This window comes from Eublepharis macularius, chromosome 3 (genome assembly GCF_028583425.1).
Source record: "Eublepharis macularius isolate TG4126 chromosome 3, MPM_Emac_v1.0, whole genome shotgun sequence".
NCBI classification, from domain to species: Eukaryota; Metazoa; Chordata; class Lepidosauria; order Squamata; family Eublepharidae; genus Eublepharis; species Eublepharis macularius.
In genome coordinates, this window is record NC_072792.1 from 59288151 (window position 1) to 59300183 (window position 12033).

General features: G+C 41.2%; 1 protein-coding gene across 2 annotated transcripts in view; it reads right to left on the bottom strand.

Annotated features, from left to right (window-relative positions):
* Positions 1 to 1442: 1442 nt before the first annotated feature.
* The window catches only part of LOC129325547 (arylsulfatase D-like), a 47063-nt gene continuing 36472 nt past the window's right edge, over positions 1443 to 12033 (bottom strand). For both annotated transcript variants that reach the window (XM_054973268.1, XM_054973269.1), the window contains exons 7-10: positions 11148 to 11282; positions 7402 to 7564; positions 5614 to 5735; positions 1443 to 4338 (exon numbers count right to left, since the gene is read on the bottom strand). In XM_054973268.1, the coding sequence (XP_054829243.1) occupies positions 3962 to 4338; positions 5614 to 5735; positions 7402 to 7564; positions 11148 to 11282 (797 nt within the window). In that variant the 3' untranslated portion in view covers positions 1443 to 3961. The remainder of the gene's footprint in view (positions 4339 to 5613; positions 5736 to 7401; positions 7565 to 11147; positions 11283 to 12033) is intronic.

Sequence of the window (12033 nt, forward strand, 5' to 3'; positions counted from 1 at the left end):
ATCCTCTCCATGCAAGAGAGCTTCTGCAGATTTAACAGTGCTTTTATTCCTAGGGTGCTGCTTTTGAAATTTCCCTCTGCACTTTTTTTCTGTCGCTTTTATTAATCTTTCTGTTCCCCTGGGATTATTAGAGCTGGTGGCAAGATTATGTGATTATCAGAAGCTGAGAGAGAGAGAAGTTTATTAACCCTGGTGAGACCAGAGTTGCTTGGTGTATCTGACACTCTCCGACTTTTGCTCCAATTCTTCCTGGGTTGTGGAATTAGACTTCAAGTGCAGACTGGAGGAATTTCAGTCCTGGAGATATATCCAGAGATATTGCATCAGCAGCTACCTGCCTACAGCAAAATTTCAGCTCCTGTGTGTTCACCAGTGAAGAGTGCTTAGTCATCTACCTGTGGCCTATTGCTTTAAACATCTTTAAGCCCCTCACTATGGACATTTGAAGAGTACTGCAAGGACCTGAGTGGGCAAAATTTGTGGCAAGGATCTGGACAGTAGCCAAAACCTGTTGTCTGCACTGAGAGCTATAACAGTCACTCTACACATTACTTCTTTTACAAGTTCTCCATGAAGACAATCCATCTTTGTAAACACACAGCACCTTGGCAATTGGCTTCTTATAAAAAAAACAGCATGTAAGTGGGCTCAGAAAGCTGTCGCCAGGGGAAGGAAAGCTCCTGGCTTTCTCCTGCCTAGAGATCCCTTTATCTGTCCAAACATCAACGGAATCTGCTAAGCCTCTCGATGTGGCTCTTAGTGATAACCGATCTGCCCCATATAAAAAGCTAAACCTTTTTCCAACGATTGCTTTTTTTTTTTGCACAGGTGAGAATGATCTGAAATGTATTTTATGGAGTGTGACAGGGTGGTTAAATGAAATCCAGGATCCCACAGTTCTAAAATTATAAGATGTTATGATATAATTTTCATCCATGAGCTCTGCAGGTGGCCTTGGGTAAGCCACTTCTCTCAGCCCAAGCTCCTCAGCAGTATTGTGGGGATAATAATTACACTGAATTTGTTCATCGCTCTCAGTGTGCAACTGATTTATCCAAAAGGGTGGTATATAAGCACACTTATATTCAGGTTTTCCCACTTTTTACCCAAAGCAGGAAAACAATTTTGGTGTTTAAACCACTTCGGTATGCTCCATAAAGATTTGGGAATCTTTACGGAGCACACCGAAGCTCAAAGCAACACTTTCCTTACCGCTTGCAAGCGGCAAGAAAAGTGTTGCTTTTAAAGTTCAAACTCCCCCCCCCCTCCCCCAATTGGGTGAAAAAAGTGGCGGTGAGGCTGCTGCCGCGTTGCCTGAAGCGATATAAATTGCTTCGGAAAGCTTTGCTTATGGATTCCCAAATTGGCTCAGCAATGCTACGGCCGATTCAGCAATCCTGAATCTTTCCAAATCGGGCCTTAACAAAACGGAAACTTGAAGCTCACATCCCTAACTATTATTTTATTAAAATTTTTTCCACATTTTTATTTGGTTATGCTTAATAAACAGTTACAATATTAAAGAAAGTGGTTATACGATGGTATCTAATAATTTTCTATTACATATGTTAACAATGGTTTACATGCCATGATAATTAGTTTTTTTACAAGTAGGTGTTTCATCTTTGGATTTCAAATAGAGGTTAATATACTTAAATGATATCCTAAAATCTGACATTACTATTGAGAATTCTTTATATATACATAAATGATTGTATCATTTTTATAGTAATCAGATTATTGTTTATAATATTTGAAATAGATTATAATAACACCGATTTAATCATTACTGTAAAATAAAGTCAAAACTTTTATGGATCAGTTACAGATATTAATAAAAAGAAAAAACAACAATAATAATTTGTAACCATTATTATGAATCTTGCTAAAATAACCCCCTTTCCCCTTCCCTCTCTTAACTCTTTCCCGTCTTACTTACTGATTAATACACTATAGATTAATCTGCTTACTAAACAGTTCTCTGTAGCCCAAAAGTAACCCTCTATAGACTATTTGATATTTCTTATACCATCTTGAAGAACTGTAAAAATAACTGGGGGCCCTATCTGTGAGCTCCGCTTCTCCCCCCTCTCCCGTGCCTCTGTTCTTAAACCGGATTTATACATTCTGCAGTCATAACATTTAACAAGTTGTTTTAGTTTGCTATCTCAGCCTGTTTTTTCTTTGCTTGTTAGATATGTCTCGCTGGCGTCTCGCCTTCCTTGTAAGGTGATAAAGGAACCAGCATTTATCTTTTCTGTGAGATTCTGTCGCAGTTCGAAAAAGTCTCAGCGCCAAGGTCCTGCAATAGTATCCTCCCAGTTTCCTGATCTGTAGCTTGGAAGATGCTATCTTGTATTTTTACTTCAAGAGTAGTAGAGTTGGTCCATTTGTGTTTTATTTGAGCTTTCTCAGTGCTTCTGTTGTAGATCTAAGTTCTTTTCTTTTTTTAAAAAATTGTGGATGGTAAGTCTGTGAGTATTTGGATATGTGTCCCTTTATATGGAATTGAGCCATTATTTCTTGCTATTTCCAGGGTTTTCCTTCTTGTCTCCCAGTCAGTTATCGTAGCTAATATGTCTCTTGGTTTATTATTTTATTTTCTGGTTGTTTTGTGTTCCCAGCTTGGTGATTATTGGGGTTGCTCCCTTTTCAAGCCGCAAGTGCTGTGTCAGCCATGACTCTAAAAATGAAGGCAGATCTGCATTTACAGTCATTTGCTTTTCAAAGTTTCTGAATTTAAGATTAGATTGTTTTGTCAAGATTTCCATTTGTAAAAATCTTTCTTCAAGTTGTTATTCTCCTGCTGTAAGATAGCGATTTTGGACCGCAGCAACATCTTAGTATCAGCGCTCGGTTAGCCTTTTGTGATACTTTGCCTAAAGCCATTTTGATTTCTGTTAGTTGTTCTTCAAATGGTTGAAGTATGGTTAGGATTTTATTCATTATTTTTTGTTCCATTTGGGCAAATATTTTGGCAAGCATCGGATCAGCGGAGATAGGTAAATTAATCTTATCCTCACTGTTTTTAGCCGCCATTTTGGTTGTGTCACTTTCTTTCTCTGCTGCTTGCTGAGAGACCAGGAAGGAATCTTGAAGCTTTTTGGAGACATTTACCTTTGTTTTTTAGTTCTCCACATTTTGTTTATGCAGATTTCTCTCGGTTTTTGCTTTTGGTTTCTGTTATGATAATTTAATTTGAAGCTTTAGGGTGGGGAGGGATGGAGGTCACTTTCCAAGCGTCCCTCTCCCTTGGAGCCTGCGCCATGCCCCACCCACATCCCTAATTATTACCATTCTTGTAAAGTTTAACTACTCTCAAAAGGCAATGGGGGAGGGCTATTTGCATTAGTGAATATTCCTGTCATCTGCCCAAGCATGATTAGATGATACAGGAAGATAGCTGGCAGACCTGTAGAATCTTCAGTCATGCAAATAGCTCTCCCTCCTCAGCATTTTGTGGCCAGTTAAAGCTGGTGGTGGGGGTGAATGGAGGGGATAAAGCTTCTTCTGCCTCTATGTATGCCTGAAAGATATGTGTGCCCCCCCCACAATTTTAAACTTAAAGTTACAGTCACATGTTAAATATGAGGTAGGTTGGAGTTTTGTTCAAAGCAAACTTGAGATTGTGTAATGTGTGAGAAGGCCCCTGCTTATCTCACTATCAGCCCTGCTACCATGATGGAAGAAGATGAAGTCACAGCTTTTCTGGGCCAACTCTTTCCGAAATTGGTTGCCTCTTCTTTCCTTTTGCATAACTTTTATCCTCTTTCTTCTTGAAAGTATCAAGCCAGGATCAGAGGAATGAGATAGGCAGGCTCTAGATGCGTCTTTCTTGTGGGGCTGCTGAAGAGACAGGAAGATTCCTCTGGTAATGAACAGAATTAGCCAAAATGATACAAAATGATTTCACTACCTTGCTGTGAATTTTACAAAGATCCATTGTGATAAGATTCCTTGGCTAGCCCACTCTAAGAGTATCTGCAGTGCTAACTTCCTTGTCACACCAACAGAATGGGAAAGTTCCACAGCATGGCTGCAGCCATGGCTTCCACACTATGTTGTGAAAAGACAGTTGCTGTGGGACAGGAGTGAGTGTCTTCCGGTGCTCATCCACAGCTTTGTCTATTCTCTTGAGAACAGCATGGAACAGGGGCTCAGTGTCCAGCAACAGAGGTGTAGCCTCTGATGGGTCTCGAGAGAGATCAAACAGCAAAGGTGGATCATGATGGGTTACACTTTCTCCAAAACATGGACAAATTCCTCTTCCGTAACAGGCCCCTGCAGTTTCCGGGGAGAATACTGGTGTCATATAATGGGCTTTCCATAAAGAACCACCTGGTTGGGGGAAAGACTGATACAGTAAATAGAGAAGATGATGCAATGCAGCCACATTCCCTGAAAAACTTCTGACTTCCAAGAATTTAAATGAGATTCCTTGCCAAAAAAGAAACAGCTTTTTAAATACTCTTAGCAATCGTGTATTCTTCTCACATTGCCTTCCTTGCCCTTTTATCTCATTTTATCAAATGCAAACAGCCAGAATTATATCAGGAGAGCTCAAAGAATTTTCATGAAAAGAAAAAGTTTGTTAGGGTTTGATAGACAGTTCCTTTGGCCATGCGGGGTGTTAAGGAACCTACCATACAAGCCTAAAATTCATAGTGCATTAAAACAGGCCAAGGAGAAAAAGCAGCAATCCCCGAGCCCCCCTAGATGGCAACCTAACTAACAGACAGACATAGCTCTGTTCCTGTTCCAGAATTTCTTCAAAGTTATTTTTAACTATACAACTCATCTTTATCTATAACACGAGATACGCTTCAAGAGCAGGCAGGCAGTAGAGGACTATTTGTCTTCTGAGAGGTTTTAGGTTTTACAAACTTCGACCAACAGCGGTGCCAGTGGCCTTGAGTTCTAGCAGGCTCTCTACCCCACTCTCTAGCCTGCATCTTTTGAGAGAAGGTGATGAGGAGTCTATCCCCCTGCTCGAAAGAGAACGTATGTAAAGGGGTTTTAATCCTGGCAAATCAATGGCAAATCATCACCTCCACTCCACCCCTTGAGAGCAAGATTGTGTCAGTGGAGATTTATATTTGCAAATACAAACTTAAGATATTGAATTCTATCATCTTTGCTTTCAAAATTAGTTCATGTAGTAGTTCTTTTGGGGGGAAATAAACTAGCTATACACACATACTCTGTAAAGTTCACTACAACAGGATTGTAATAAGCAGTCACTAATTATAAGCCTTCCAAGAACAGAAAGACCTTCAGAATATATCTGGTTACAGGCAGAGAAGAAATACAATCCAGAAAATTACAGCTCCCTCTAGCATTAGAGTAGGCTAATCACACCCTATATGAGTATTCACATTAATGAAGCTGCTCATAGGCTGTTGCTTCTCCAACACTTTCTTTTTTTGAGAATTGTAAAAACATATTACAATGACCATTAAACTGATAGAAAGCATCAGGTCAATTGCTTTTGTATCAAAATGACAAACCAAGATAACTGAAGTAATTTAGAGTAATTGAGATCGGATCTTCATATGTTAATAGCTTTTGGAATGCAGAACAATTCCCACCCTTAGGACAATTCTTCATACTTACTGTCTTTCTGGTGCCACCGTACTGCATGCAAGTATGATCCACAGTAATGAAACATGAACTCGTGGTCTGAATGCCTGACTTTCTGTTGTAATAAAGGTAAGATATTCCTTCCATCAATTATTCTGAAATGAGAAAGAAGTTATCAAAGAGAAGCTATCAAAGAGACTGCAGTCTAGACTCATCTTCCCCAGAAAGGAGAGATTGAGAAATCTGGGAATGCTCTATTCTAGTTTCTTTTAAATGGGAACTTCAGTTCATGGGATACTGATAAAAATCATGGCTGCAGCCCAGGAAGTGACAGGTTTGGTTTTTTAAAAAAAAATCATACCCCCCCCCCATGCAGTTTCATCTGTTTGCCACCCCATGTTGGCATCCTCTCTTTCCCTTCCCTTTCTAAGGAAAAAAAAGTCGCAGGGAAGGAAGATTTGATTTTAAATGGAAAACCATGCTGAGGAAAAGGTCAAATTCCTTCCACCTCTTCTGCAGCCTCAATCTAATCAGGATCTGCTGAGCTGCTTATTCCCATTTGTTAGATACTGGGATGTGCTAATCATGTAATTCTGCCCCCGCTCTAAGTATAACATCTACTTTTGAATGGTCCTCTGAAGTCTTTGAACCTAACCTGAATGCCCAAGCCATAACCCTTTTACATGCTGTAGAGGGGAGATCTCCTAGGAACCTTTCTATATACTTTCTTAAGTTCCCATGCAGCTCCTAAAGGAAGCCTCCACAAGGAAACTAAAGGGAACATCCTCATTCAGGGGCAGTAAATCTTTGAATACCAGGGAGTCAGGCAGGAGGCAACCACAAGGAAAGGGCTCCGTCTCAGCGCAGCTATTGTAGCTGTGCAGAGAGAACTGAGACCGAGACGCGGGGGGGGGGGGGGAGAAGACCTGATCCTGAATGTAGTCTGTATTTTATAAGATCTACCAATCTGATAGCATATTAGAAAGTTAACTTTAAAGAAAAATTGCAGCATGAAGGGAATACAAGACATGTAGTGTGTGTTTTCTGTTTATATGTTGCTCTTCCCTTTTCCCCAGTCCCCTTTTTTCCCTTTATATTTCTGTAGTTTTTTTGTAGTTTTTATGTTAGAAATTAAAAAAAAATTAAAAAAAAGGAAAGGGCTCCATCTCTATGCCCTGTTGTTGGCCATCCAGAGTAACTGATTGGCCATTGGGTGAGACAGGGTGCTGGACTAGATAGACAACTGCTCTGATCTGGCAGAGGGTCAAATTACACCATGAGATTTGTGATTGATTTCTCTACTTTTTAAAAATGAATAGCCAATATGCACATGTGCACTACTAATGTGATCAGGGAATATGTGTGGATGCTGGATATACTTAACACTCCCTGCCTATTATGTTTGTCACCATGCTTGTTCCCATGGTGGTAGTGGTGGGGAAGGAATCACAGGAATGATACACCCATCTGTATTTCTCCTGCACAGGAAATAGCTGCTTGAGTTGGACAATAAGATTAAAAATGGCATATTGGAATGGATCAATGCCCCCTAACATCAGCCCCACTTCCATAATCAAATAGCCACCCCACCAACATTGAGCTTAAAAAAAGAAAAGAAACAGAAAACAATAAGAAACTACATATCTTGTCAACAAGCAAAATATTATTATGATATAAAATACAGAGAGTAATATGGAAGGATTGCTCAATACTTACTAGCTAAGTATACTTTGGGTGATGAAATCTACCTATACCCAAATGTTCAAAACCTGCATTTCCATTGTTAACTGTGTGGAATAAGAAAGAATCTAGGTTCTATACCTGTCTTGTGGCAGAGCTCCTCCAGCCAGATGAACCACTGTTGGGTAAACATCCATCAAATTGGTTGGTTCATCGACAACAGAATTGGCAGGGAGCATCCCAGGCCATCTCAATATCCCCGGGACCCGGATTCCACCTTCCCAGCCTCCCATACCTTTGCCCCCTAGATTGGAAACACAACACACCTGTGATCATGAGCAGAAACAGACAAGATTGCTAAACTAAGTTGTGGTTCCTCCTAGAATTGCTAAGAAATTATTTTGTCACTTTATAGCATAAACTTCTACAAGTAAATTTGGGGGATCAGATTTTAAAATACTTTAAAAGTAAATAATAAACATTTTAAAAACTATAAAATTCTCCCCAGTTGTGTGCAACTAGCAGACATGATGCATGGTAAGAGATCTAAAAACATTTCAGAAGTCTCTGATCGGGGGTGGGGGAGGTCTCTCTCATATCTTTTTGAATATTTATCACTAGAGATGGGCATGAACAGCCCAATCTGCTGTTTGCAAACAAGCTGTTTGTGAGGCCCCATTCTAAACAAACAAGTGGTCATTGCAAGCCTCGTTCGTTGCTGTTTATCAAGCCAGACAGTCTGGCACCTGCAATCAATTCCCTTGGCAACTTAGGCAGGGATTGTCTGAACTCCTGCTGTTGCCCTGGAAACCCCACTCTAAACCCAATTTAGCTTGATAGGCAGGTCTTCCTTGCAAGTGTTGACTGGAGCTCCAAATTTGTTACAAGATGAAAAGACCAGGGGGGAGGGGGGCTCCCAGCTCTGGCTTTCAGGGAGAAACAGCTGCTGTTAGAGAGACAGGGTGAGTGCATTGGAGCTTGAATTTTCTTTGTGTGTGGTGGGATAGGGATCTACCCTTTTAAGTTCCAGGGCTGCTGCCAGGCTCTGGGGCCAAGCTATTATTTATTATTGGTACATTTCCTGCTGCCTGCTCAGGTAAGGTTTCTGCGAGTGGTGTGGTAGGGATCTTGATGGCTGGAGGAGAGCCTGCTGGCCCCCACGAACAACGAACGACGAACATGTTCATGAACAGGATCATGTTCATCAATGTTCGTTGTTCATGGACGGCAACGAACAATGAACACCATGTTCGGGTTTTTTTCCTGTTCGTGCCAGGGCTTTTTTTCAGGGGGAACACGGTGGAATGGAGTTCTGGCACCTCTTGAAAATACTCAGCAATAGTGCTTGAAAATAATATTATTTCAAAGAAACCCGTGTGTTTCCTCCTCATTTCCCTCTTGAGAGTTCTGCCACCTCTTTTCCCCGAAAAAAACCCCTGGTTCGTGCCCATGTCTATTTATCACATGAACCTCCCTGGAGCACTAGCTGTAACAGTTTGAAAGGGTAGAATGAAATGGTATGAGACAGTTCTCAAACTTTAGCAAGCTGAGAATCCATGTTTTGATTTAAAAATTTCCATAAGCCCTCTTCCTTCAGTGGTGGCAACATTCATGCTCCCTTTCAAAGTATGCAGCATAGAGACTTCCACCTAGTTATGCCCACAAAACAATACAGTGAGAACTATACATCCTATGCTTATAAATAAAATGTTTATATTGTGTGTACCTGGTCTATAGGATCGCGTCTCAAAGGGCAGCTGATTCTACAAGGCCCCAGTTCAAAATGCCCACATCCAAATTCTAATCAATCTCAACCCCTGATTGGAAGGGATTTTGCACTGTAGATAGTAAGAAACTTTTTATTGGTTCGTAGCTGAACAGACCAGTTGAACAGACCAGCTGAACAGTATGGGAAGGGGCCAGGAAAATATGAAATCCCTGAACTGCACACAAGCCAAAATTCTAGCATTCAGCTGAAATCTGTTATTGGCTATTGTTGTCTATAGAAACATAGTGGCATATTTCTATGATTACAGTAACATTCATTGCATGGGAAAAAATGAGGGAAAAGCAGTTTGCTTTTATACCTTAAGTCAGGGGTGGGCAATTGTTTTGGCTCGGGGGCCACTTTGTGGGAGAGGAGGTTAGTGGAGGGCCGCACCTTTTAAAATGATTGCATTCATTAGTTAACTTTGCATTTCAGAAAAGGTATAAATTGTATCATAAAAATCAATAAATATAAATTAAATAAAATAGTGGTAGTTTTATTCAATTTATTTATTGTGCTAATTTCATATCATCTATAGCTGCAAGCACATTTAATTTAAGATTCGGTTTAATGAGACAAATGTACCCTATCACACTTCTCTACAATTTTTTTGAAATCAGGAGTGAGATTGCTTGTTGAGATTTCAGTGCAACTTTCATTGTAATCCTAAGAAGACTGACTCTAATCTAAACCCACTGAAATCAATGGGCTTAGACTGGAGTCACTCTGCTTATGATTTTACTGTTTGTTGTACAAAGGGCCATTCAGTTACACCAGCCATTACACAGCTTTGTCTCGTTTTTCTTTTAGTAATAGGTATGGGGGGGAACCAGCAAAGTCACTATCTCTAACATATTTGTACAGTGAAGGTCCACTCATCAGATCTTTAAAAAAATGGATGCACAAAAGCCCCTGCTAGGATTCAAAACTTGTTAGTCTTCAGGGTACCACAAGATTCCAGCCTACTTTTGGCACCTTGAGAAGGAAAATGTTTTTATTCATCCTAAGCTTGCTTAGTAAGGATCCACTCTGAGCAGCAGCAGCAGATTCTTAAGGTTCAAGAAGGTAAAGAGTCCAGTAGCACCTTTAAAACTAACCACCTCTATTGTAGCATAAGCTTTCAAGAGCCACAGCTCTCTTCGTCAGATGCTTCAAGGAGTCAACAAAAGCCTCTGCATGGAATAAACATTTTTGCTCGCTCTTAAATTGCCACAGGATCCGCGTATGGTTTTTTTTTTTGCTGCAACAGACTAAAACAGACACCACCACCACCCCTGTTGCTAAGCATCCATTCCCCCTCAGCCGCGGCCGTCTCCCACCCACCGCCCCTCTTCCACCTTGAGGCCGCACCTGAAAGGCCTCCGGGCCTGCCCTCACCTTGCCAGCTCATGAAGAGAAGGTAGCGGTCCATGGCCCAGCTCGAAGCCCCTCAGGAGGAGGCACTGCCGCCACCGCCTGTTGCTGCCCTTTGAATCCCCCGCGCGGCTCCGCCAGGCTCCTCCTTTGGCTGAGGCGTCCCTTCCACTTCCCAAGGCCGAGGCCGCCCTCCCCTTCCCGCTTCCCTCAGAAACACGGCCTAGTTTTTTCCCCTCAGAGCGCCTTTTCCTGCGTCCCTGTGTTATCCGTTCCACAGAAATTCGCCTTACAAATTACAACTCTTCTTCTGGTTGCGGTCGTGTCACGTTTACTCGAGAGTAGGACACTCTTGCTTAATATTGGCGGGCCACAAAAAACTCTGTCACGGGCCGCATGCGGCCCGCGGGCCGCAATTTGCCCACCCCTGCCTTAAGTGATTATAAATGACTGTATTAGGACTGTACCTCCTTGGTTCCATTCACCCAACAAGAACCCTAGGGCTAAGCTGTGGGCTCCCTGCAACTAATCATTGTGGGGGGGTTTGACTAGTGCTCTGAGAGAGATGTGACTCTGGCTGGTGGTGGCTGTATGTTTCCACCCTTTTAAAAAGACAAAAGTCCATTCTGTTCCATTATGCTGAGGTCCTTTACCCATTTCTAGAAAATGGTGAGGGCTCTGTTTTCCTTTTATTCAGAGTGACATGAGAGGGCCTCAACTTCTGTCCTGACAAGGACCCCTGGAGTTCCCAGTCTGAGAAACTTACCTTTGTATATGCCATTCCAGCCACCTAGCTGGATTGTTCCTTCTTGAGCTTCCAGTTGCCCTCCATGGTCCGAAGCAAAGTAAGTTAATGTACTGTTTCTCAGGCCTTCCTTGTCAATTGCATCTAAAATCTGACCTATGCATTTTTCAAAAAATCAAAGATCATTTAGGAGGACAATACAAACGGTATTCTTATGTGAATAAATCTGATGAAACTAGTGCTTATATCTGTTTCACTGATAGCCAATATTTTCTCCAAAGAGCTCAGGGAATACAGATATGGGTATATTTCTTTTACTTTTCCCAACCATCCTGTGGTATGGATTAGACCAAGTGACAGTGATGTGCCCAAGGTTACCCAGTAAGCTCTATAGCTGACCTGGGATCTAAACTCACATCTTCCCGATCCAACTTCAGCACTATGGACTACTCCATATTGATTCCTAAAAATACTCAATGAAATCTTGGTTTCCTTTTCTTTGACAACATCCATTATTGGATTTCAGCTGAGTTCACATGTGGTTGTGAAAGGGGGTTAACAACTGTCCTCTGAGTAGCATCCAATCTGAGCAGAATGAATGTGTCACGATCTAGATTGCAGAATGAACACAAATGCAAGTTCTGTAATCCCTACATCTCCTCAAAAATATCTCTCTGATTTTCTTGTAAAAAAAGTAATAGGCTGCAGCTCTAAAAGAGCGTTGCAAATGTCATCCTAAATCAGCTTATTTTTATTATGTTTATTTGTTTGTTTAATTTGATTTATATTCCACCCTCCTCGCAACTGCAGGCTCAGGGAAGATTACATACAATATAATACATTACACACAAACACACTTTAAAATCAGATAAAATCACATAAATATTTAAAACAAAGTAGCAGCACT